Below are 27,441 nucleotides of genomic sequence, written 5' to 3'. Positions count from 1 at the left end.
GCCAGGGCTTACAGCGTGTGGGCCGGGTCTTGTCCACATGGCAGGTCAATTCGCCGCCACCACCCTGTGGCCGCAGGCCCTGCCATCGTCCCAGGACGCCTGAGGCACAGGAGGTAAGCAAGCTGGGGGTGGAGACAGATCTGAACCCTGCAGCCTGGCATTTAACTGGTAGGCTGGCTGCTGCTAACTTAGAAAAATGGTTCAAATGGTCCCTCTCAGTTTCCTGATGGTGAGATCTGTCCTCACTGCCAACCCCGGCGAGGTGCACCCGCCCTGAGAGCCGCCTCCCGGCCCCTCTGGGGAGGCCTCTCCAGCCAGAGCCCCATGCGTCCAGGCGTCTACGGCACATGAAAGTGGATTCATTGTGTCCCCAATCCTCCCGAACACACAGCGCCCAGTGTTGATCTTTTTCTTCATTTGCTGCCTATATTCTAATCTTCATTTTTTTATTGAGGTAAATTGCACATGATACAAACCATTTAAAAATACACAATTTGGTGGCATTTAGTACATTCACAATGTTGTGCAATGTTTCTATCTAGCTCCCAAACTTTCTCATCACCTGAAATGAAACCACGTGCCCATTAGCAGGCAACCGCCCCTCTCCCTGCCAGGCCCTGGTAACCACCAAATTGCTGTCTCTCGTGATTCACCTTCTCTGGACATGTCACCTAACTGGAACTACGTAACACATGGCCTTGTGTGACTGGCTTTCCCTTGGTTAAGGTGCTGCAGGTGCATCCGTGTTGTGGCGTGGGCCAGTGCTTCATTCCTCTCCACGGCTGAATAGCAGTCTGTGTGGATGGACCCTGTTTAGCGTCCATTCCCTGTTGGTGGATATTTGTGCTGTGGTGAACATCCACGTACAAGCATTTGAGTCCCTTTTCTGTTCTCCTGGGTGCACACCTGGGAGTGGGAATGCTGGAGTGCTCAGTCACATTGTGACTACCTTTCTGAGTAACCCCAAATGGTTTTCCACAACACCCGCACCACTTCACGTTCTCGCCATGAGACAGTGGGGGTTCTCATTTCTCCTCAGCAACTTTTGTGTCACCGTTGTTGTACTATAGCATCCTAGTGTGTGTGAAGTGTTCACCCTTCACTCGGAAAGCAGAGTGAAGATACCACTCAACCCCACCTCAACAGATCCAGCCGAGGACACGGACTCCCACGGTCACCCCGGAACCCGAACCGCACCTCACATCCAGCCAGCCCGGGTGCTGGTTTCTGACTGAAACTGTTTGTTTTTTCAAAGAAAGTGTTCCCCAGCAACCCTCCCACCCTCTACTCCCCCAAGATAACCTTCTTGTTACGTAAGGTGAGAAAACGTTAAAATCGACTTCCAAACCCACCTTACCCTGTGCAACTAGAGGTGATTTCTCTTCATGTGATTTCAGGAGTGGTTCCGGCAGACTTTACGTATGGAACTTTGATGTTACTGGTAGATTCTCTCAGCTCTTCGCCCCGAGTCTTCAGTGGAGATCGGCCTCTGACATGCCACGGTGGGCCTGGTTTCCGCAGGCCGCCTGGGCACGCGGCAGGAAGGCAGTGCAGACAATTCCTGACACAGGGGGAGTCCCCAACAACCTCACCCTTGACATCCAAGGTCTTCAGTTCCTCTTTACTCTAAGACAACCTTCCATTCATAAACCAAGTCACGCTGTACTGGGGATGCCCATTTAGCAGGAAGCACTGTAAAAATCAGAATCCGAATGCCTTCCCCATCAAATTGCTTTATTAGGTTAATGAAACAGCTTAAAGACAATTCATTTTGTTCGGTACCTTTCTAGAAAATATTTCAAGTTTTAAATGAACTTCCAATACATAAAACAAAATTACTTTACCATAGACAAATTTCAGATCAAAATACAACACTCTGTTTCTGTTTTCTTACAGTTATAAAATCCAGTCAGTACAAACTACTTAAAAAAGATAAAACACTTTCACCGATCCTTAGTACAAGAGAACAGCACGACTGCAGTACGTTCCCAAAGCACAAGTCCCGTGCTCATGAGAAGGGATCAACCCCATAGTTACCCCACAATGAACGGAAGCATGTAAACAAAACGTGTGCTACTTAAGTTAACATATCCTTTTTGCATCAGTATTATTTGTAAACCATAACGCGACTTTGTAAGAAAGGTCACTAATTCAAAATTAGTGTCAACTCTGCTAAATTTCATAACAGCAAATACAAAATTACTCCACAAGACAAATGGGTACATTTGGACCACAAGATGGTTGAAACACCACATTTCAATGAAATCACAGTAGCACTATTTCTCTACTATCCTACTGAATTTGGGGAATACAATTCTAGAAGTTGCAACTTCCCGGTGCTTCAAATATTTTGAACTTTCCATATATGTCTTTTGTTTAGCTTACATACATTTCATTGCCATCTGTTTTTCAGGAGTAGGTTTTTCTGGAAAGATCAGGATACCTTGTCACACATGGTATCACCTCACATCGGAATACAAATCTAAGTAGGCTGCTCAACTTGAAATCTTACTAGACAATAAAAGCAGCAGAATTTCAATGAAAAACTACTTTGTATGTACCATGTCAGAGAACATAAACGCTAATTAAAGATCTGTGTTTAACAGGGTGAATTTTGATATGGTATTTTTGGAGTTAGGTATGTATGGAATTTTCCTTAACGGTATTAAAAGCATCAAAATGACAAATCAGGAGTCAGCTAAGAACCAGTTCTTGACAAGAGTGACCATCACATATTTAGTGCCTGGTACCACATGGCAACCAGCTAACAGGAGGGTCACTGGTCTTCTGCTGGACCAGAGCCCACTGCGAAGATCGGCCCTGAATGTGGGCGCGCCAAACCAAATTTACAATCCTGTTTTCAGGAATTCCCTTGATAGTTTTCTCTTATAGCAGAACACCTGCATCAGTGATGGAAAACAAATGAATCCACCTGTGTCTAATGATCAGTGGGTGATCTTGCTCACAGACACGAACATCTGTGTCACCAGGAGCCCAGTGATGTGAAAGGAAGTCTGCAGAGCCTGAATGAGGGGTTCATGTGCCGCAGTGCCTGGCGGGTGGGGAGCACGCAGGGAGAGGTGGCAGAGGCGCCGTCGACGGCTCCTCCAGGCCAGGAAGCAAGGGGAGTGCAGAAATCAGAGCCACGAGTACTTTCTATGGCTGTTACAACCCACAAAGGGCATGGTCCCAAACAGTAAGAGTATCACTAGGTCACTGGTGACTGGAAGGGGTACGGGAGTGAGCAACCGAACAAAAGCTGTGTAAGAAAACAGGTCAAAAGTAAAAGAATCCCCATCAGCAGAAAACCACTGGAATTTATTAAGCAAGTGTTGCTAGACAGTCTGTGCTTTTCTCAACGAAAGGCCACTTGATACATTTCCCACCACAAATCATCTAGCCCATGGCATCTGGGCAATCTCTGTGTTCACACAGCACTTGAGTTCTGAGTCCCATACAGGAAAACGATGTGACCAACACATGAAGGGAACGTTTGTTTTTCAGCTGATACCCTTCTGTCCCGTGTACCAGATCCTACGTAATTCTTTACAAAGCATGAGAGTCAAATCCAATGAGAATATGCTAGATTAATAATAATACTTTTATTTTCTGGAGTTTCTTCTGGAGCATAAATTCCTTTTGAAGAAAATATAAAGAGATGCTCTCACTTACTGTGAACAAGCAATTCTGATTTCAGGTTCTATCCACAATTTGGAAGTGTAGTGTTTTTAAAGTCAGAGCTAGACAAGAAACAAAGGAGACACTGGCCTTACTCTGCTCTAAGGAATGCCAGGCAGATGGTGCCGGAGTCCGCGGGGACGCGTGCCTCTGCAGGGCTGGGAGCCCGCGTGGACAGCGCTTGTTTGTGAGTTTCCGAGGGCTGCCCAGGCCCCGAGCACAGCCGGCTGGGTGCTGAGGTAGTAGTGTGGCATCCGGAGCCCCTTCTCCTGGCTCAGAGAGGAGCCCGGAGGGCTGCCAGGGCAGGTGTGGAAGGTGGGGCCAGCCTGGCCCCGGGGAGGCTGTTCTAGTCTGCAGTCTAGAAGCCGCATGCGGGCGACAGGCCCTGCCTCGGGCCCGGCCCCCAGCCTGGGTGACAGGTCCGCCTCCCTGGCGGCCAGGGCCAGCTGGCTGTGCAAAGGACTGGTCACAAGGGCTGGGTCAAGCGCCCCCAGAGAGTGCCTTTTCAACAGATATTTTTAGGCTAGTGATTTAGGGAACAAGAGCAGGTTTTTTCTTTCCTTTTCCTTTTTTGGATACATAATTCAAGCAGTTAAGAAAAACAGGCTGGGAGGCGGAGCCAAGATGGCGGCTTGAGTAGAGCAGCGGAAATCTCCTCCCCAAACCATATATATTTCTGAAAACACAACAAATACAACTCTTCCTAAAAAAAACGGGCTGGGGGAGGGGGAGGTGGGGGATGAGGAACGGAGAAAGGCAGGCTGGGAATGTAGTTGCCAAGCTGTGTCAGAGCACTCTCAACAACACGACCAAAACGACCTCTTGCCACCTTGCCTGGAGTCCCTCAACTGGCCGGAGAAAAGAACTGCTGACTCTGGGAGGGGCCTGTACTCTCTGAGGCTCCCCAGCCGGTGCCTTTGGGTGGCCCCAACGGGACTCCGGGAGGAAAACCAATGCTGGCCCAAACCAAAGTAACGTGCGATGATGCCTTGGGAGACGGGCGTTAAACACACCCAGGTCAGGCCGCCACCGACAGCTCCCTCCCGAGGCCCAGGTGCCGTCCTAGCCTAGGCCTGCTGCCTCTCTTTGGGGGCAGATCCTGCTCAAGGCGGGAGGGCCGGAAAGAGACCCCGAGTGGGTGGTGCCCTCGCTCTCCCCCTGGACTGGGAGTGCAGGGTGCTTCCTCAGAAGAGGGGAAGACGAAACCTCGAGAAATCCTTCTCAAAGGATGACAAAGCGATCCATGAGTGCGGAGACCGATTCCTAGAGCTGGAAGGGGCTTGAAGAGGGGGCCCACCTCTCTTTCCCTGTGCAAGACCTGCTCCCACGGCATCCTAGGCCCTGCTGGAAAGAATACAGTTCTTACTTATCAGCTTTCTTGAATCTGGAGAGATTCTAAGAGATTTAAAACAAAAAGCATATAAAAAGCAAGAACCCCTGTTCTAGTGACAGTATGGTTTTTAGGAACATCTCTAGAATAGCTCTACTTCTGTAAGTTCTGCTGAAGGCAGCTGCAGCTGCAGGCCATTGGCCACAGTCAAGAGGCCATGAACTGGTGGTGGGCAGAGGGCAAGAGACGGGAGCAAAGAATGAGGGGAGAGTACAGGTTCGAAGAACACGGCCTCTTCTCCTCACCAACAGTGTAAAAGTTAAAGTGCACACACGTTTTTTCCTTTTTCACTGAACTGTTCAGAGAATCTCATGCTGGGAAGGAGCTCTGGAGATCGTGACAGACAGCCGCCACCACGCAGGAACCCTCGCCTGACGCTGCCAGACCTGCAGGGAGTCGCCCTTGGGAGGATGTCCAGGGATGAGCGCTCAGCGCCACAGAAGGCCCCCCTCAGGAGGCAGTTCTATTCCAAAGTTCAGAAACTGACCAGAGCTCGGGGCCTGGTTTCTGCCTGCTGGCCCAAGCTGGACACTCTGGACCCTGCGCATGGCTGTTCTGAAGACGCCCTGCAGGCCAGGGCCTCTGGCTGCCAAAGGTTGTTGTTACAGCTTGCGGTGCACCCACCACCCTGGCTGTCATCCTCAGGGTGGCCTCCAGGCTTGCTCAGGGGTCTTAAACTGGGGTGCCTGGCACCCACCCGGGCCACTGAATGCACTAAGCAGCCCAGCAGCCCATCCAGTGCAGCGCATGGATGCAAACAGCAGAACTGACTTCCTTTTCTAGTCCCAGCGGCAGACGGAGAGAAAAAGTTATTTTCTTCTCAACAGTTGGCTTCTGTTCAAAAAGCCCCCACCCCTACCCCGCTTTTTCTTCTTTCTCTTTCATTTAGGAATTATCTTTTGAACCTAGGCCTAGACTTCAATATTTAGCCATTATTTTATTTGGCTGTGGAGAGGACCGCAGATCCCACCACCTAGCACTGAATTCCTCCCAGCACTTTTCTCTGCTTCAAGATTTTTACACAAGTTACTAATAAAAATGATAAAAATGGACTCTGTTAAGTACCTTGGTCCCAGCTGACAAGGATCCATTTTTACAGCCCTGTCCAGGGACGGCCACTCAACCTATTTCTCAGCCCTTTCAACCTTATTTCTACTTCCTTTCCACATTCACAGAGATATCAATAATGACTTTATTAAATGTCTTATTGAAATCAAGATAAGCTGGGCATGTCCCATGTCACTAAATCTCCCAGTCCTATAACCTGAACTGGAAAAGGGATGTTACATGGATAAGTAGCTCACTTACTGTATAATTTCTTTATTTGAAGGTACTAAAGTTCACACACACACACACACACACACATACACACTACTTGTAACACAAATTTGTTTGCTTGTTTTTAAGTTTCACATAGCATCCAAGTTAAGAAGGCATAATTTAGACCTACTGATCTCTACCAGAGATCTAGAAAATATCCAGTTTACTTGTCTAGGATAGCCTATGACTTTCGGTATTTTAGGGAAAAAAGAAAAACTCAACTTTGTTAAAGAGTTTTAAATATTATTAGAGGACTTCATTAGGCAAATTTCAAAATGAGGGTTATTCACAGCAACTCAAAACACCTATTTTGGGAGGTTTCAGCTATCTAGAATCTTCTTTTTGGAGTTCAATTTTAGGTTTCAATTTTGGAGAAGTAGAAGAAGGGTGGTGATACAGGGCCAGAAGGTCAGTCATTTTATCAACATGAATATACCTTTGCTTGTATGCCACGTGGCATGGGCACTGGCACGAGGCAAGCTCTACAGCAGGGTTCTGCAGCCAGGGCAGCCCTGCCCCTGGGGCAACCGACCAGCCACCACCACCTCCAGGTGCGCATGGCGCCCACCTCCGCTGCCTCACTGAACGCAGCAGCCAACGAGGTAAATGCCCTGTCATCCTGCTCTGGCAGATATGACGTGGGCGCCAGGGCTAAGGGCAACCTGATTTCACACGCAGCTGGTGGGGAGTCATCAAACCACCCGCACCTGGGCTGAGGCTGACGCAGCTCAAGGCCACCAGCTTTGCTCAGGAAAGTCCCTAAAATGTATACAGATGTTTTCCTCAAAATCATTAAAGTAAGAAGGGCATTAGCGGGGTAAGTCTTGGTTCTCTTGGAAACCATGTAAGGAAATGTCTGCTGCCTGCTGACATACGGTTATCTGGGGAGAAGTTTTGCCATGCTACTGGCAGGAACAGGCCCACTACTCTAGAAAGCACAAGTGTAAAATTAAATCCTACTAATGCACACGCATCAGTAAGGTTTAGATTTTACCTGGTGTGTCAGTTAATCCTAGGATGCTAGGACTTAAGGAAAGGGCAGAACTCTCTGGGCACTGGGAATGTGGCTAATTCCCATAAGAAATCTCTTCTGGGGAGGAAGGTCTGTCTACCAGGACTGGTGGGCCTCACAGCCCCCCTACTTTACCAAGCAGGTAAGCTGACCGATGCCGGGGAGGGCAGAGCCCAGCATGTGCCGCGGAGAGAAGGCACTGCAGGAGGAAGTTGGGGATGACACTCTGACACAGGGAACAAATCAGACCAATCATGACTTTAAGCAAAATGCAATTCTGTGTTGTTTGCTCAACTTCAACCCTGCCCTTAGGAAACGCTTTCAGAGTTGCACTTTAAAACCCAGGTAATCAGAGCTAAAAAGGAAGAGGAATCTAGTAATGAGCCTGTATTTTCATCAAAATGAACGATTCTTGGGAAAAGACATTCATGAAAATGCCCTAATAGATCCTTCAACTGCTCACTATAGCACCTTATTTAGAAAATGAAAAATACTAGCCCAAGCATCTATCTAAACCCTGGGCCAAATTACAAATTCTCCTGTCTGATCCTAACAAGGATGGAAATTAAGCCCTCTATTTTACACAGCAATGGTGTTTTAAATATACTACTTTTCTACATTATAAAAACAGTCTTTTAAAGACTCTTTAAAGTTCAAGTTGAGTTTCAAGTAATCACTTTGCAGCAGCTCTAGGAGAATCATTGTTCCTCCTGATTAAAAGTGCCTATTAAAAAAAAAAGTAGTAAAATGGAAAATACGCTTTAGAGAATTGTATTCCTCAAGGCCGCCTACTGATTGCTTCTAGGCTTTTGTTAAAGGACAGAATGTGTTGAATTCTTCTAAACTGGCAAGGGATCAAGCACAACACTACAAATGAGGTAGCTGAGAACAGAGTTTTTCCTATAAACACAAAGAACAAGGGAATAAGTGCAGGTAATTCTCATCCAGTTAAACAGGAAACATGAAAAAGCAGCTACATAGTCATATTTAAACCAAGTTCACTGGCTTAACATGAAAAAATTTAACCCAAGGTTCTAAGGTATATACACCTTGTTTGTAACTGATGAGTAAGAACAATAAAAAATAAGGCACTTAAAAACCTACAGTTTGTACTGAAATGATAAAAATGAAGTTCTAATAAATATAACTCACTAACCAGAAAGAAAGATGAACTTACATCTCCTTGGTATCTGAACTATTTGAAGTGGCCATTTCTTTACATGGATCATTAAATGGCCGGCCTTGCCCACATCATCTTATGTGGTGTCCCCAGACTCTGTGGCCGTCATCCTCTTCCTACTAGGGCCTTCTCTTCTTGAAACCACAGCGACTTAAAAATAACTGTTGGGATTTTGATATCTATGAGGACATTGATATGAAAAACAATAATTAGCGCAAATTTCAGTTGAGGAGAAATTTAAAAATGTTAGTTTTTAATTTCAAAATAAGAACAAGAGAGAGGGCAACAGACATTTCTCACTAGATCGCTAGGCAACACTGTTTTACTTACGAGATACTTCATTTTATGTGAAAGGGAAGGAGTTTAAAAATCTAACCACATAGAGAACTTCCATGATAGAAGTGAAAAAGAGCAAATTTTCCTAAACTGTAAGTATTAACCAAAAAATTCAGAGAAATAACTGACCTCGTTTGTCACATCAATGGAACTACTGCAATGAGACAAAGCTGAGAGGTGTTCAAAACCAAAATCATAATAGAATTACTTCTGAAAAATACAACATTTTAGAATTTTTATCAGCTGGCTTGCCAAAAAAAAAAAAAGAAAAAAGTCTATAGTTCAATACTACTGAGACTTCAGTGCCAGTAGGCAGGACACACTCAAAACCTGAGTTCATATTCTTCTAGAACACCATGAATTTCTGTAACTTCTGAACCAGTACAAAGAATACTTCAGGGATTATTAGAAAGCTAGCAAAATACTTTCCTCAACATCCTGAGACATAATTTTTCCCCTTACTGATTTCATGTGGTCGGAAAAGAAAGTATGAATGAAGCCTTAGCTCTTTAAAAGTAAACACAGCCTCTCTTTTAAACACACTTACTTTGTGTTCTTAGGACCTTAGTAAATTCTTAAACTTCCTATAGCTAACTGACCAAGAAAACCAAAACTCTTTCAGCTTATGATTGTGCAACTGCAAAGGGTATGTTTGGGGGTTTACATCACACCACAATGATTATTACATGATTAAAAATATTTGTATGTCTAGAAATGTAAGTGATAGTTTAACAGGCCAAACAGTGAAATGAAAATCCAAAGGCCTGGATCCTGCTTTGGGCTTCTCCCCACGTCCGAGTGGGGATGAATACGCATCTGCTCGGCCTCAGAGACTGCTCTCTGTCCCAGAGATTGCTGACCATCAGAGGGGCAGGCACTGAAGCATACGTTTGGGAAAAGATTTGAGCCCCATGTAAACCAACATTAAATATGCTAAACGTTATTAGGTGTGCTGAGCAGAGGGTCTCAAAAATCCCACAGAACCTATGGAGACCACAGACTTGCGCATCATTTGTATTTTTTATTATTTTTTATTTTTATTTTTATTTTTATTATATTTTATTATTTTTTATTATTTTTATAAAAATACATATTTTTATTATGTATTTTTATTATTAAAAACCTTGTATTTTTTATTCTTTCCTAGTTTCCCACTCTGTATTAGGAGGCCAGCCTGTCTGTGTTCAACGTTTCTCCTTTAAAATCCAGCAAAATAAGTCCCTCTCAGACAGTACTTTTCAGTCCCAAAAGAGCATCATGCTGATCACCAGCATACTATATTCATGGGCCAAACATTTGGTGACTACCTGCGGTGTGCCAAGCACTGTGGTTAGCAGAGGACTGAGGGTCCTTGCCCACAGGAGCTTACAATCTAGGTGGAGGGGAGCATAATGTCTGTCTCATTGTTCAGCTCCCACAAATCCAAGCAGAAATCTTAGTAGGTGCTCAATAAACACCTGTGGATTAAACCTGGGGCATGCCTTCCTGCACGGATTGGCTCTCTTCTCACCCCCAAGGCTCAGAGGCAGCTTTGCCCTTTCCTCCCACCCATGCTTTCAAAGGGGGGAGGCAGCACCTATTAGGTTTGTGCAGGCAAGTGCCACCTCACCTGTTCCCTCAGATCATGCAATGTCTTCATCTGACTGCAGGAGGCCTCCTTTTAAATCAGGAGAGCCAACATTCTGGAAGGTAATACTGCCAGAATTTCACGGCTCCCTGGAAAACTCTCTGGGATCCCCGGTTCGCTACACTGCGGTAGGAAGGCACTGAGGCCACGACAGATTTCCCCAGAAACCTAACTTCCTACCATGAGCGACTGAGGGGCCACAGCAGAGGCAGCTCTGACTTTACCATGTCAATGTAAAGGATGCACTTCCGGCACATTGCCTCGGAAGCTGATGCCCAGTTGTAAATTGTAAAAAATGGCACTTCCAAAGTATCCATGCAGCACAGGCAACCCCAGTGTCACAGAGCACGTTCTGCACCCATACACCTCCCAACATCCCCTGCCTGGCTGGTTTCCATTGCTGCAGCTTCAAAAATGCCCACCGTTAGCTAGCAACTCTTCACAGCAATTAAGTAATGAAATAATTAATTAATGAAATAAAAAATGAATTTAGAAATTTCTTAGGCCAAATCTCTGCAGCACAACAACAACTAGTTGGTAAGCACTGTTTTTGATCCATGAAATGCAAACACTGGCACACATGGTGTGGGGGGAATCATGGGGAAGACAGTGTAGCACAGAGAAGGCAAATAGTGACTCTGTGGCATCTTACTACACTGATGGGCAGTGACTGCCATGGGGCATGCGGGGGACATGATAACATGGGTGAATGTAGTAACCACATTGTTTTTTCATGTGAAACCTTCATAAGAGTGTATATCAATAATACCTTAATAAAAAAAAATGCAAACACAAAGTAAAACTTACTACAAACTACAAGTATATCAGTATTCATACGCAACATGAGTTTGACACAGTAGTATAAGCTGAAGGGCCAAAGGCTCAAGAATTTATCTGAAGCACCAGGGCACAGTAATATATATAGTTTGGAATTACAATTCAAAAAGCAAACATAATACAAACAGGCTCACCAAGTCACATCTCTCTCTCTCATACACACACACGTGCACACACACATGCACACACGCTTTCTCCCCATCCCTTCCCTCACATTTCTTCCTTTCACAGGATATAAGCACGACCACAAAGAACCCCCAAACACTTCATTTTAAATTAAAGACTTAAATCTTTGAAAAATCTGTATTTGGATGTGTTAAACAAACAAACAAACAAACTTTAGACCATAGCCTCGGAGAGATCCTGTAAGTATTCACTTACTCTAACCTGAGTCAACTTGCCTTCTGTTAGTGGGATAATGAAAATAAATTGCACTTCCCCCTAAGATATTGTATTTAAAATTTTAAGGTCTATCCTCAACCATCAATTCCAACATGCACCTGGTAAAAAGTGCCTTATGGAAAAAGAAGTATCAAAAATTTATCACAAAAAAGATGTTTTCAAGGCATAAGCGGAATGTTAAAACACAAACCTGCAGGAAATGGATTAAAATTTATTTCACAAAACTGAAATAACTATAATTTACAAAAAAGGTCATGATTAATTTTGAAACATATGAAAATTAAATATATCCCTATACTTCAACCTAATTTTTTTATATTTATATATAGGAAAATAACAGTTTGGCACTTAGCAGCTTTTGTTGGTCATTGCATCCCATATTATGTGGCAAATTTATTGTAAATAAAAAATATTACCTAATTTCTGCAGCTACAGTGTCAACGAACTGGATTTTTAAAAAAAGAGAGAGAGAGAACTTTATAAAATGAATGACCGACTCATGCAGGCACTGGTAATATTGCAACTGGGACCCATTCACTCCTAAACAACGAATTGTCTCCTTGGAAAGGCCTGGTGTAGGCCAGGAAGAATCTCTAGACTTCAGAAATTTAAAAAAGAGAATTGCTGACTGTCGTGGCTTTTACAGGAATTTGGTCACCACTCTGCTGTACCTCAGCTGCAGCTTCTGAATTCCACAGTTCTGTGCTGGGCAGGATATTTTAACAAAGAAAATTCACCTTTTTTTTTTTTTAGCAATGTGTCTCCTCTAAGAGGAGTATCTAATTGGAAAAAGTTTTCTTTCTTTGCAGCAGCCATGTAGCTTGTTTTGATTAAAAGACACCCCGAGTGCCACTGGGGAAGTTTGCAGACAGCGCGGACTGGCCCACAATATGAAGAAGGGCTGGCTCTGGCTTACAGAGCACATTTGATTGTGATACGTGTGTGGGGGGCGCAGCCGGCCCACACCCTCTGATGGAGAAGAGGAAACACCATACTTCCTTCCAGCAGCCTCTTCCGGCAGAATGGAGAGCTAATGTGCAACACACAGCATCCTTAGGACCCTCAGCCAAGGCTCTGTGCAGCAGCTTTTAGAGCACTGTACTGACTTCCAGCAGGTGTAAGGAAAAATAATACAGCTAGGTCACCCCTTCTTCTGTTTGTGGGTGAGAAAACTTAAGTGATGTTTCATAGGCATGTTCATAGCATACAAACATTCTACGTAGGAAGTTTCTAGAAGAAATCCCTATTCACAAATTTATAACCAAAGGGTACATTACACATTGATTAATCATTAAGACAAAGTGCTGCTTCTTATAGCCATATAACTAAGAGGAAAAAAAAGCTGTAGAAAACAATTAAAAATGAAGCATTATATATTAAATTGATTAAAAATATGATATTGCATAAAATTCAAATTATGCAGTGATCAAGCACTTTGAAGTCCCTGATTTCCCACTAAGGTGGTCTAATTTGAGTGGAAAACAAAGTATCTTCCGAGATAAAGGGTACTAGGGACAGAGGGAAGGGGCGGGTGGGTCAGTGGGAGTGTGGGACAGGAGAGGAGGAAAGGTGAGATTAATTTGCTCTACTATGAACAGAAGGAAATTAAGTTGAGGTAGTTTATTCTACCAGCCAAACTTATAATTTGTTCTAAAACTCTTACTAGTGAATAGCATTAAGAAAGTTCTGCTACAAAGACTAGATTCTTAATACAGATTCGCATTCTAAGACAAGTTTTCAAATCCTAGAACAGGAGTAAACAAGACTTGGCGTGCTTTCAGACCGATTTAAGTTTTTGATCCCTATAAATTTTGTCTGGACGGTTTTTTCAGACCTTTATTGTCTGTCTGACTTAGGTCTTTCTTTTATAAAATCACCTACTCATTAATACCCTCAGATTTATAAAATGGTTCTGAATTCTAAAGGAAAAATGGCACTGCCTGAGAGCCTTCACAACTCCAAGGTCCGACCCCAGAAGCGCCAGCAGGAGGCTTCTGCATCGGCACGGACGTGACCACCTCCTTGAATTCACAGCAGAGCTGCAACCTGACTCATTCATTTTTTCGAATCATCTTTAGATTACTAAGATAGAATGTCATAAAAGAGAAATTTTATCTTAGTGTTAATTCACCATAATACAGTTGAAAAAAAGATTCTTAGGACAGAGTACTAGTAGTAAAGTGGAAACTAACTGGCATTCAGTCCAATCTAACATTTTAGGCACAAACTTTAATTTGTTGGGCAGGCTTAGGCATAATGTTTCCTTCCAAGTGCAGGAGGAAAGCAATCTTGGTATGTTTGGATATGTTGATTTGCATATATGGATTTTTGTTTGTTTACCAAAGCCAGGTACTCGCAGACAGGCAGTCAGTCAGACAGGGGTTCCCTTCGGGGAAAATGCACCTCAGCATTTATATCTTCAATATTTTACATTATACTGATTCCCACTTCCCTTTTCCTTTTGACTTTTTTTTTTCTAGCCTCCACTGTCTACAGACACATCTAACTGGAGGAATGGAGTCCCCCGGTTCCACCTTCTCCCAAACGAGAGCCAAAGCTCAAGCTTCGAAGCATTGTGAAACCTCCAGCTACCCCACCAAGCCCGGCGCGCAGAGCAAGGTTCCGCTGCCGTCTCTGCTCCCCTCCCACGAGGCCGTGGCATGGTGCGCTCGCCAGGACCTCCGCCTCTGCTCTGCTTCCTGTTCAAGGTGAGTGAACGCGGATTCGGAACAAGCCCTGCTGAAGCTGCAGGCGGAAAAGCTTGCAATTTGCAATACGTAAGGCTGCGCACCCAGTGCGGCGAAGGTCAGATGGCAGGAGAGGTTTCGTGTGGTGCCAGGTTCCTGTGCTTCTTTTAAACTCCCGCACGTAGTCATAACTGGTACCTGAACCATGAGAAAAAGTAAAGGTGACACGCCACACCTCAGAATCGCTAGGAACCAGTGCCCACAAAATCCCCGTACTGCGTTTACCTGTGTCAAGATCTCCGATAACATAAATACTGGCTCCTATGGGTACAGCTCCATAAACGAAGGAGGAACTGGCGGGGATGCATAAGTTCTGGTCATTAAGATAGATCCACCTGAAAATGAACAGAGGGACACAGTCAGGAACTCACAAGGACCGCCACCTCGTGCAGGTGGACTTCCGGAGACGACACAGTGTGGTGGGCCACGAACAGCACTACGCCCCTTCCTTCTGGGTAGCCACTGGTCTCCTTCCTGTCACTACAGAGACTGCCACATGTACCGAATCATGGAGTGTGCACTTTCCCATCTGCTTCTGTAGCCCAGCTCAGTGTTTCTGAGACTCATGCGTGCTGTTGTTTGCCTCGACAGTCGCTTCTGCTTATCTGAGGCAGCGCCCCATGTGCGGTTGTCCGGAGCCTGTCCATTCCCCTGCTCATGTTCATCTGGGCAGCTTCCAGGGTGTGGTTCCCTGCATGAAACTACTTTGGACCTTCGAGTGTAAATGTTTCTTGTGGACTTAGGTCATGGAATCTCTTGGTTATGTGGTTCGAGGTGTATTTCACTTGGTAAGGAAGTGCCGCACTGTTTCCCAGGGTACTGTACCCACTCCCTGCTCCCGTGAGCAGCCTCAGAGAACTCTAAGGGGGTGGCACTGTTGCTAGCTCGTGGTGATGTTACTCTTTTTCATTTTATTCACACCAGTGGTGTGCGCTTCCTGGAAGACTAATGATGTTGAGCATCTCTGCATATGCTTATGGCCAGTTTATATGTCTTCTTTTACAAAATGCCTGCTCAATGATTTGCCAATTTTTCAAATTGGGTTTTCTGTCTTCTTACTGAATTGTAAGAATTCTTTATATTTTGTGGACCCAAGTCCTTGGTTAGATTCATGTATCACATGTATTTTTCCCAGAGTGCAGATTTTTTTCATTTCCTTAATGGAGCCTTTTAAAGAACAGAAATTTTTTATTTTGATGAATTCCAATTTATTCTGTTTTTCTTTTATAGCTCATGCTTTCTGTGCCCTTTTGCCTACTCCAAGGTTGCAAAGGTTTTCCTATTATGTTTTTTTCTGGAAATTTCATAGTTTCAGCTTTTATGTTTAGTCTTACATTTCCAGTTAATTGTGTATGGTATGAGGTAAGAGTCAAAGGTCATATTTTGCCCCCAGAGAGATCTATTTGTTTGGCCATCATTTGCTGAAAGGACATTTCTTTCCCTGCTCAATTGCCCTGGCACTCGCTGAAAATCAATTTAATAACCACTAAAAGGATGCAGGGCTCCATGAAGAAGTGGTTGATTCCACAGCTGAGACAGAAAATGTGAGGTGAGCTGGGAGCATCTTGTGCTTGCAGGCAGGAAGCGCTTAAGAAAGGAGAGCGGGTGTGTCCAAAGGACACTGGAGCCGGCATGAAGTGGGTCCTGTGGTTAGAGCTGGAACAATGTGAGCAACAACATAAATGATGGCAGTATTGGATTTTAACAGAACAAAACATCCGTGTGTCCATACAACTATAAATAAATAGTTGAATACATTTAAAAATAGGGAAAAGGGACAGGTCTTGTTCACAGAATTCCAGTTAGCAAATGTGGAAGGAATGAGGGAAACAGAAAGTCACCACTATTAAGTAAACAGCACAGTGGTAATTCCTGTAGGCTACCCCACTGATGGGTGCTGAATTAGTGGTTAGTCTGAGGAGAAACAGTCTTATTTGCTTATTCTCAAATTATCTCTTCTAAAACACTTATTAATTACAAAGGGAAAACAGTAACTTTACAGTGGGAACACCCCACAGATAATCACGGTCAGCACTGTGGGAATGAGACACAGCGGCACTGCGTCCTCCCCAGCATGGGGCAGAGGGCCACGGCACCCCTTCTACGCTGTTCCTGCCCAAATGCAGAATCCCAGCCTAGCCGTGAGAAATCACCGGAGATACCCAAATTAAGACACAGCCTATAAACACACTGACCGATAGTCTTCAAGAGTATTAAGGGCATGAAGGACAGGGAAGGACCGAGGACCCGTCAGATTCAAGGAGACTAAAGAAACAACACTGGCTACGGTGTCAGATCCTGGACTGGATCCTGGAGCAGAGGGAAGAAAGTTATCAGTGGATGAAAGGGTGAAATTCGAATAAGGTCTGTAGTTTACTTAGCAATAATGTACCAATGTAAATATCCTGGTTTTGATATCTACATTATGGTCATGTAAGATGTTAAAAGTAGGAGAAGCTTACTGGGTGAGTGGCTTATGTGAACTCTATTTTTGTCACTTTTAAGTCTAAAATTATTCCAAAATAAAGGTGTTTTTGCTTAAAAAAACAAACAAACAAGTAGATTCTGCTATGTACAAATGTTCACTCAAGGCAGTTTGACCAAAGGACTTCCCTTTAGCAGCTGAAGGCACAGCTGGGTCAGAGCGGAGCCCTGTCAGACCTCGCACCTGCTCTCGGTGTTGGAGTGCACGGGTGGGTGGGCGCTGCTCCCATACTCTGAACTCAGTGCTGTGAAACGCCCACGAAGCCAGTGGCTTAGGGTAGAGCACCTCAATGTTCAATACAAATGTAAAATTATTTCACTAAGAACAGCACTTTTATTTCAATGAACACTCTTCTCAGACTGTTCTAAAGTAGTAGCTTCCATATGTTGAATTCCACGGAACAGGGAAGCAAAATGAATTGTCCGAGACCATCTAACAACTCAGTAGGAAACCTTGTAAAAAGCTGCTATATTTCTAAATACCTCCTGTACCATCTGCTTCATCTGACATCCGAATGCTGACTGGCATCCACGAGTTTGCTGGGACTGGGAATATGGTGGGTTTGGTCCCTGCCTCCAAAATGACTCTAATAAACAGAAAAAGGAAAAAACCTAAGAACTCTCGCTTAAAAGTGAAAATGGGGACCCAACCAGCCTTTGAGAGAAAAAGCTTGAAAAATGTCAAACGTAGTAACTGGCTTATTCACAGTCTGAAGGCTCAACATAAACAGTTAAACCTCAAAATGTGAATTTTCCCAGGTTTTGAGCCCAACAAAACTGCCAAGTGTCCCGACAGCTTGTCTGTGGCTGGGCTGCATGCCAGGACCTCCCCGGAGGGGAGAGGCACAGCTCTTCTGGGCAAATCCACTAATGGGACCATGTATGCCCCTAAGGGTGACTGGCACTTTCTTAGTTAAGGCACGTGTGACTAGATTATCTACTGGAAAAGCCCATCAGAGTATCATGACGTTTCAGAATAATTTTGTAGAGTTGAGAATTTAACATAATTCCTCCCTGGGATAATTGAACAAAGTTGAAGAAACTGGTCTGTGTAGGTGATCTGCCAAAATCTAGTTCAAAACTGATCAATGCTTCAGAGTTCCTGAGTTTCAGAAAAAAGATTCTAGGTTCTATTTTATGTAATGCTGAAGCTTCAAATTAAATAAAACTAATATAAAGAATTAATCAGAGGGGCGGAAGATGGCGGCGTGAGTAGAGCAGCGGAAATCTCCTCCCAAAACCACATATATCTATGAAAATATAACAAAGACAACCCTTCCTAGAATAAAGACCAGAGGACACAGGACAATATCCAGACCACATCCGCACCTGAGAGAACCCAGCGCCTCGTGAAGGGGGTAAGATACAAGCCCCGGCCCCGCGGGAGCCGAGCGCCCCTCCCCCCAGCTCCCGGCGGGAGAAGAGCAGGCAGAGCGGGAGGGAGACGGAGCCCAGGATGGCCAAACACCCAGCCCCAGCCATCCGGGCCAGAGTGCAGGGCCCTCGATACTGGGAAAACAGGGCAGCAAGAACAGTGAGCAGGCACTGGAGGCTGGGCGACAGAGGACATAAGAAAAGCGCGAGACCTTTTTTTTTTTTTTTTGCTTTTTTGCTGCTTTGTTTTGGCGAGCGCTTTTTGGAAGTCTTAAAGGGACAGGGACCCCAATACTAGGGAAACAGGGCAGAAAGACCAGTGAGCAGAGGCCTGAGACTGGCACCGGAGAATAAAGAAAAACGAACGACCACCTTTTTTTTTTAATTAAATTTTTTTTTTTTTTTAATAAAAAAAATTTTTTTTTCTTGTTTTTTTTTGTGGTCGTTGTTTTGTTTTGGCGGGTGCTTTTTGGAAGTCTTAAAGGGGCAGGGCGGGTCACTTAATCCAGAGGTAGGGAATCCGGGATCTCTGGGCACCCTAACCCCTGGGCTGCAGGGAGCAGGGAGGCCCCTTATGGAGATAAATAGCCTCCCAGCCGCTCCTGCTCCAACGCGACTCCACCATTTTGGAGCAGCTGCCCGAGCCAGGCCACGCCCACAGCAACAGCGGAGATTAACTCCATAGCAGCCGGGCAGGAAGCAGAAACCCTGTCTGCACGCAGCTGCGCAGCACAAGCCACTAGAGGCCGCTGTTCTCCCAGGAGAGGAGGGCCACAAACCAACAAGAAAGGAAGTCCTTCCAGCCGTCACTCGTCCCAGTTCTGCAGACTATTCCTATCACCATGAAAAGGCAAAGCTACAGGCAGACAAAGATCACAGAGACAACACCAGAGAAGGAGACAGACCTAACCAGTCTTCCTGACAAAGAATTCAAAATAAGAATCATAAACATGCTGACAGAGATGCAGAGAAATACGCAAGAGAAATGGGATGAAGTCCAGAAGGAGATCACAGATGCCAGAAAGGAGATCGCAGAAATGAAACAAACTCTGGAAGGGTTTATAAGCAGAATGGATAGAATGCAAGAGGCCATTGATGGAATTGAAATCAGAGAACAGGAACGCATAGAAGCTGACATAGAGAGAGACAAAAGGATCTCCAGGAATGAAACAATATTAAGAGAACTGTGTGACCAATCCAAAAGGAACAATATCCGTATTATAGGGGTCCCAGAAGAAGAAGAGAGAGGAAAAGAGATGGAAAGTATCTTAGAAGAAATAATTGCTGAAAACTTCCCTGAACTGGGGGAGGAAATAATCGAACAGACCACGGAAATACACAGAACCCCCAACAGAAAGGATCCAAGAAGGACAACACCAAGACACATAATAATTAAAATGGCAAAGATCAAGGACAAGGAAAGAGTGTTAAAGGCAGCTAGAGAGAAAAAGGTCACCTATAAAGGGAAACCCATCAGGCTAACATCAGATTTCTCAACAGAAACCCTACAGGCCAGAAGAGAATGGCATGATATATTTGATACAATGAAACAGAAGGGCCTTGAACCAAGGATACTGTATCCAGCACGACTATCATTCAAATATGACGGTGGGATTAAACAATTCCCAGACAAACAAAAGCTGAGGGAATTTGCTTTCCACAAACCACCTCTACAGAACATCTTACAGGGACTGCTCTAGATGGGAGCACTCCTAGAAAGAGCACAGCACAGAACACCCAACATATGAAGAATCGAGGAGGAGGAACAAGAAGGGAGAGAAGAAAAGAATCTCCAGACAGTGTATATAACAGCTCAATAAGCGAGCTAAGTTAGGCAGTAAGATACTAAAGAGGCTAACCTTGAACCTTTGGTAACCACGAATTTAAAGCCTGCAATGGCAATAAGTACATATCTTTCAATAGTCACCCTAAATGTTAATGGATTGAATGCACCAATCAAAAGACACAGAGTAACAGAATGGATAAAAAAGCAAGACCCATCTATATGCTGCTTACAAGAAACTCACCTCAAACCCAAAGACATGTACAGACTAAAAGTCAAGGGATGGAAAAACATATTTCAAGCAAACAACAGTGAGAAGAAAGCAGGGGTTGCAGTACTAATATCAGACAAAATAGACTTCAAAACAAAGAAAGTAACAAGAGATAAAGAAGGACACTACATAATGATAAAGGGCTCAGTCAAACAAGAGGATATAACCATTCTAAATATATATGCACCCAACACAGGAGAACCAGCATATGTGAAACAAATACTAACAGAACTAAAGGGGGATATAGACTGCAATGCATTCATTCTAGGAGACTTCAACACACCACTCACCCCAAAGGATAGATCCACTGGGCAGAAAATAAGTAAGGACACGGAAGCACTGAACAACACAGTAGAGCAGATGGACCTAATAGACATCTATAGAACTCTACATCCAAAAGCAGCGGGATATACATTCTTCTCAAGTGCACATGGAACATTCTCCAGAATAGACCACATACTAAGCCACAAAAAGAGCCTCAGAAAATTCCAAAAGACTGAAATCCTACCAACCAACTTTTCAGACCACAAAGGCATAAAACTAGAAATAAACTGTACAAAGAAAGCAAAGAGGCTCACAAACACATGGAGGCTTAAAAACACGCTCCTAAATAATCAATGGATCAATGACTAAATCAAAATGGAGATCCAGCAATATATGGAAACAAATGACAACAACAACACTAAGCCCCAACTTCCGTGGGACACAGCAAAAGCAGTCTTAAGAGGAAAGTATATAGCAATCCAAGCATATTTAAAAAAGGAAGAGCAATCCCAAATGAATGGTCTAATGTCACAATTATCGAAATTGGAAAAAGAAGAACAGATGAGGCCTAAGGTCAGCAGAAGGAGGGACATAATAAAGATCAGAGAAGAAATAAATAAAATTGAGAAGAATAAAACAATAGCAAAAATCAATGAAACCAAGAGCTGGTTCTTCGAGAAAATAAACAAAATAGATAAGCCTCTAGCCAGACTTACTAAGAAGAAAAGAGAGTCAACACAAATCAACAGTATCAGAAACGAGAAAGGAAAAATCGCGACGTACCCCACGGAAATGCAAAGAATTATTGGAGAATACTATGAAAACCTATATGCTAACAAGCTGGGAAACCTAGGAGAAATGGACAACTTCCTAGAAAAATACAACCTTCCAAGATTGACCCAGGAAGAAACAGAAAATCTAAACAGACCAATTACCAGCAACGAAACTGAAGCGCTAATCAAAAAACTACCCAAGAACAAAACCCCCGGGCCAGATGGATTTACCTCGGAATTTTATCAGACATACAGGGAAGACATAATACCCATTCTCCTTAAAGTTTTCCAAAAAATAGAGGAGGAGGGGATACTCCCAAACTCATTCTATGAAGCTAACATCACCCTAATACCAAAACCAGGCAAAGACCCCACCAAAAAAGAAAACTACAGACCAATATCCCTGATGAACGTAGATGCAAAAATACCCAACAAAATATTAGCAAACCGAATTCAAAAATACATCAAAAGGATCATACACCATGACCAAGTGGGATTCATCCCAGGGATGCAAGGATGGCACAACATTCGAAAGTCCATCAACATCATCCACCACATCAACAAAAAGAAAGACAAAAACCACATGATCATCTCCATAGATGCTGAAAAAGCATTTGACAAAGTTCAACATCCATTCATGTTAAAAACTCTCAGCAAAATGGGAATAGAGGGCAAGTACCTCAACATAATAAAGGCCATCTATGATAAACCCACAGCCAACATTATATTGAACAGCAAGAAGCTGAAAGCATTTCCGCTGAGATCGGGAACTAGACAGGGATGCCCACTCTCTCCACTGTTATTTAACATAGTACTGGAGGTCCTAGCCACGGCAATCACACAAAATAAAGAAATACAAGGAATCCAGATTGGTAAAGAAGAAGTTAAACTATCACTATTTGCAGATGACATGATACTGTACATAAAAACCCTAAAGACTCCACCCCAAAACTACTAGAACTGATATCGGAATACAGCAAAGTTGCAGGATACAAAATCAACACACAGAAATCTGTGGCTTTCTTATATACTAACAATGAACCAACAGAAAGAGAAATCAGGAAAACAACTCCATTCACAATTGCATCAAAAAAAATAAAATACCTAGGAATAAACCTAACCAAAGAAGTGAAAGACTTATACTCTGAAAACTACAAGTCACTCTTAAGAGAAATTAAAGGGGACACTAACAGATGGAAACGCATCCCATGCTCGTGGCTAGGAAGAATTAATATCGTCAAAATGGCCATCCTGCCCAAAGCAATGTACAGATTTGATGCAATCCCTATGAAACTACCAGCAACATTCTTCAATGAACTGGAACAAATAATTCAAAAATTCATATGGAAACACCAAAGACCCCGAATAGCCAAAGCAATCCTGAGAAAGAAGAATAAAGTAGGGGGGATCTCACTCCCCAACTTCAAGCTCTACTATAAAGCCATAGTAATCAAGACAATTTGGTACTGGCACAAGAGCAGAGCCACAGACCAATGGAACAGACTAGAGAATCCAGACATTAACCCAGACATATATGGTCAATTAATATTTGATAAAGGAGCCATGGACATACAATGGCGAAATGACAGTCTCTTCAACAGGTGGTGCTGGCAAAACTGGACAGCTACATGTAGGAGAATGAAGCTGGACCATTGTCTAACCCCATATACAAAAGTAAACTCAAAATGGATCAAAGACCTGAATGTAAACCATGAAACCATTAAACTCTTGGAAGAAAACATAGGCAAAAACCTCTTAGACATAAACATGAGTGACCTCTTTTTGAACATATCTCCCCGGGCAAGGAAAACAACAGCAAAAATGAGTAAGTGGGACTATATTAAGCTGAAAAGCTTCTGTACAGCAAAAGACACCATCAATAGAACAAAAAGGATCCCTACAGTATGGGAGAATATATTTGAAAATGATACATCCGATAAAGGCTTGACGTCCAGAATATATAAAGAGCTCACACGCCTCAACAGACAAAAAACAAATAACCCAATTAAAAAATTGGCAGAGGAACTGAACAGACAGTTCTCCAAAAAAGAAATACAGATGGCCAACAGACACATGAAAAGATGCTCCACATCGCTAATTATCAGAGAAATGCAAATTAAAACTACAATGAGGTATCACCTCACACCACTAAGGACGGCTGCCATCCAAAAGACAAACAACAACAAATGTTGGCAAGGCTGTGGAGAAAGGGGAACCCTCCTACACTGCTGGTGGGAATGTAAGTTAGTTCAACCATTGTGGAAAGCAGTATGGAGGTACATCAAAATGCTCAAAACAGACTTACCATTTGACCCAGGAATTGCACTCCTAGGAATTTACCCTAAGAATGCAGCAATCAAGTATGAGAAAGATCAGTGCACCCCTATGTTTATCGCAGCACTATTTACAATAGCCAAGAATTGGAAGCAACCTAAATGTCCATCAATAGATGAATGGATAAAGAAGATGTGGTACATATACACAATGGAATACTACTCAGCCATAAGAAAAGGGCAAATCCAACCATTTGCAGCAACATGGATGGAGCTGGAGGGTATTATGCTCAGTGAAACAAGCCAAGCAGAGAAAGAGAAATACCAAATGATTTCACTCATCTGTGGAATATAAGAACAAAGGAAAAACTGAAGGAACAAAACAGAACCAGAATCACAGAACTCAAGAATGGACTAACAGGTACCAAAGGGAAAGGGACTGGGGAGGATTGGTGGGTAGGGAGGGATAAGGGGTGGGGAGAAGTAGGGGGATATTAAGATTAACATGCAAGGGGGGGTAGGAGAAAAGGGAGGGCTGTACAACACAGAGAAGGCAAGTAGTGATTCTACAACATTTTGCTATGCTGATGGACAGTGACTGTAAAGGGGTTTATAGGGGGGACCTGGTATAGGGGAGAGCCTAGTAAACATAATATTCGTCATGTAAGTGTAGATTAGTGATACCAAAAACAAAGCAAAAAAAAAAGGGCAGTTCCTGTGTGGTAACCTCCAATGAGTTCTACACAAGAGTATAAAGGGCATATAAAAGTGTAGGCAAAGGGTCTGTTTGCGTTTATACAGAAGATCAAAGCCTAATTGGGCTACCCCGAAAATGAACTAAGATACGATATGAAAGAGAACTTCCAACATCAGCACTCTCTGGAAGACTCATGCCAGAAGATGATCATCAAAAAACCCCAACAAAGATCCACGCACTGCTACAGCTGTAGATGCACTCATCCCACCAGCTCCTGGACTTGCCATGGGAATGAGGAAGGAGATATCTAAGCTGGCCTGTGCATACAGTAAAACAACAAATTTGACTGGATCTATACTGTTGGAACTCAACCAAGAATTAGGAGAAGTGCAAATTGTAGCGCTCCAAAATCTTACAACTACAGACTATTTACTGTTAAAAGAACATAAGGGATGTGAACATTCCCCAGGAATGGGTTGTTTTAATTTGTCTGATTTCTCTCAGACTGTTCAAGTTCAGTTGGACAATATCCACCATATCATAGATAAGTTTTCACAAATGCCTAAGGTGCCTAACTGGTTTTCTTGGTTTCACTGGAGATGGCTGGTAATTACAGATATGCTTTGGTTATGTAACTATACTCCTATTAGGTTAATGTGTGTGCGCAATTTAAGTAGTAGCTTAAAACCTATACATGCTGAAGTTACTCCACAAGAAGATATGTCAAAGAAATAATCAATCTTCCCATTTTCTGCCGCCTGCTACTTCTATAGCTTTTCTTCTTCCTTCCTAATTACAACCCTTAAATAGAATTCGTGCCTCATATCAAATTTACCGAGTATCATAATTCTTCCAAGTGGTAAAGATACCTCAAGACAAATGCTGGGCATAGAAGCTACAGGGCATAAATATGCAAAGAAATAAAAAGCTAACCATTTCAAACAATAAGGCTTCTCTCTCTCTTACCAACTTTACATTTCCCTGTATGGCCCCGGAAGAGGACTGGTTAGCCAGAGACGGATAAGATTCCTCAAGGGAGGAACAACCTAAGACAGGCACAGTCGCAGGGGGTCATCAGGTGAGAAATTGGGGATCAACAGAGGTGAGGCTTAGAACCTCACCCCCCCGTTCTGAGAGAAATCTTCTGCATACGTGGATGTTTTATTGCCCTGGTCTAGCTTGGATTAACACATAGTCTGCAGGCACACACCTGATCATCTACATTTGCTCTCTTACAACACTAAACTATGTTTTCTACCTTTATCTTGTATCTACCTACCACTTCAGCATTTTATTAAAAATAATAATAATAAAGAGAAAGGTGGTATCCACATATAAATCAAGTATAAAAACCAAATGAGTATTCATATTTGAACTGACTGTTTATAGTTCATAATGCATGAGCAAAACCGAAAGTTTCTGTGATGACTGCCCTTGTACTGTTCACTATGTAACTTATTCATTATGTAAGAATTTGTTCTCCATGTAAGAACTTGTTTGTTATGCCTCAGAAGATTGCAGACTGACGAAAATTAGGCTTGGGGTGGATTAATGATTGTGCATTGAGCATTGACTCCCCTATACAGAATTTTATTGTCGTTAACAACCATTTGATCAATAAATATGAGAAATGCCCTCACAAAAAAAAAAAAAAGGACAGACTTCCAATGGTAAGATAAATAAGTAACCGGGATGTAATGTATAGCATAAGGAATATAGTCAAGATATTGTAACAGCTTGGTAGGGTGATAGCTGGAACCTAGAATTATGTATATAAATGTTTTATCACTGTGTTGTACACTTGAAACTAATGTAATGTAATACTGTGCGTCAATTACCCTTTAATAAAAAATAATTATCTAAAAACAAAAAAAAGAATTAATCACATCACGTGTTTAGTTACTGCTTATAAAACAGATATAAAAGGCATGTGGTTTTGTGTTTCTTTCTCTACCATTTATCACCTCGGTGACCTTGGACAATTTAACTAACCCAGTTCCTGTTTCCTTGTCTGTAAGTGTGGATACAGGACACCACTACCAACCTCCAGTGACAAGTGAGGAGGAAATGATGTCCTCGTAAAGCACATCATATCTAGCACACAGCTAGTGGGCAACGTTAAGAGTCATTTTCGTAAATGCACAAGGCAATATTGTGCCTTTCATTACAATGTTTTCAAACATGGGCTTATCAGGACTTGGAGGCTACAATGATGTATCCTCTGATAACTCAGAATTAATAATGCCCCCTATGAAGGAAACTTTAAAATTTCTCATGGATCGTAGCCGTGAGTTTCAGAGAGGGCAGAGCTGGAGGGGAAACACAGGCAGGGAGAGAAGGCGGGAAAGAGAGAGCCGCGAGCTACTGGGAGGGGCAGGCAGCTCAAGAGGAGAAAGCAGTTTCCATGAGGTTTCTGCTTCCAGTGGGGAGCAAGGCAGTTACAAACTGGACAAAATGCTAAAGACAGCTGCCTGAGGGCCCTGGAGCAAAGGCAGGCAGCTTGGGGAGAGAACGTGAAAGCTGAACAAGCAGCCCCCATGGAGTGAGTCTCTGGTTCCCTGGTAGCTTTGTCCGAAGGCGCTGAGGCCGGCGGGCGGCTCTGAGTACCTGAGGCCCCTAGAGAACATCCTGCCATCTTTCTAGTCACTGGAACCAGGGTAGAGCATCTTGGGACAACTAAGATCACTCAAGTGTATGGGGGTCTCAGGTGAGAGATGAAGAAGTACCTTGAAATGTATGTGAACTTGTGCCTCTCAAATCTGTGGCCAACCCTGGAATGATGAATGCATATAAATAAGGCTAAAAAGAATTGGCCTGAGCTTCGAGCTGACGTCTACCACACATGACAGACAGCCTGCGACGGGGGTCAGCCGAGCTCACTGCTAGAACTCGCAGAGTGACTCTCCAGCAATATGAGACATGTTAGGCCTCAACACTGTGCCATTCACGATGTCTAGGATGCAACACAGAATGATTCAGTGAAAGCCAGAAAA

General features: G+C 43.4%; 1 protein-coding gene across 2 annotated transcripts in view; it reads right to left on the bottom strand.

Moving 5' to 3' along the window:
- Positions 1-1,713: 1,713 nt before the first annotated feature.
- The window catches only part of GAN (gigaxonin), a 70,053-nt gene continuing 44,325 nt past the window's right edge, over positions 1,714-27,441 (bottom strand). The window contains exons 10-12 of one of the 2 annotated variants that reach the window (XM_036909351.2): positions 14,755-14,864; positions 14,574-14,667; positions 1,714-8,759 (exon numbers count right to left, since the gene is read on the bottom strand). In XM_036909351.2, the coding sequence (XP_036765246.2) occupies positions 8,732-8,759; positions 14,574-14,667; positions 14,755-14,864 (232 nt within the window). In that variant the 3' untranslated portion in view covers positions 1,714-8,731. Of the gene's footprint in view, positions 8,760-13,991; positions 14,668-14,754; positions 14,865-27,441 lie in introns of those variants that run through there. The other variant, XM_036909349.2, reaches the window with a different exon arrangement.

Source organism: Manis pentadactyla, chromosome 15, assembly GCF_030020395.1.
Source record: "Manis pentadactyla isolate mManPen7 chromosome 15, mManPen7.hap1, whole genome shotgun sequence".
NCBI classification, from domain to species: Eukaryota; Metazoa; Chordata; class Mammalia; order Pholidota; family Manidae; genus Manis; species Manis pentadactyla.
The sequence above is the reverse complement of the archived record's forward strand: the minus strand, read 5'-3'. Positions and strand labels throughout refer to the sequence as shown.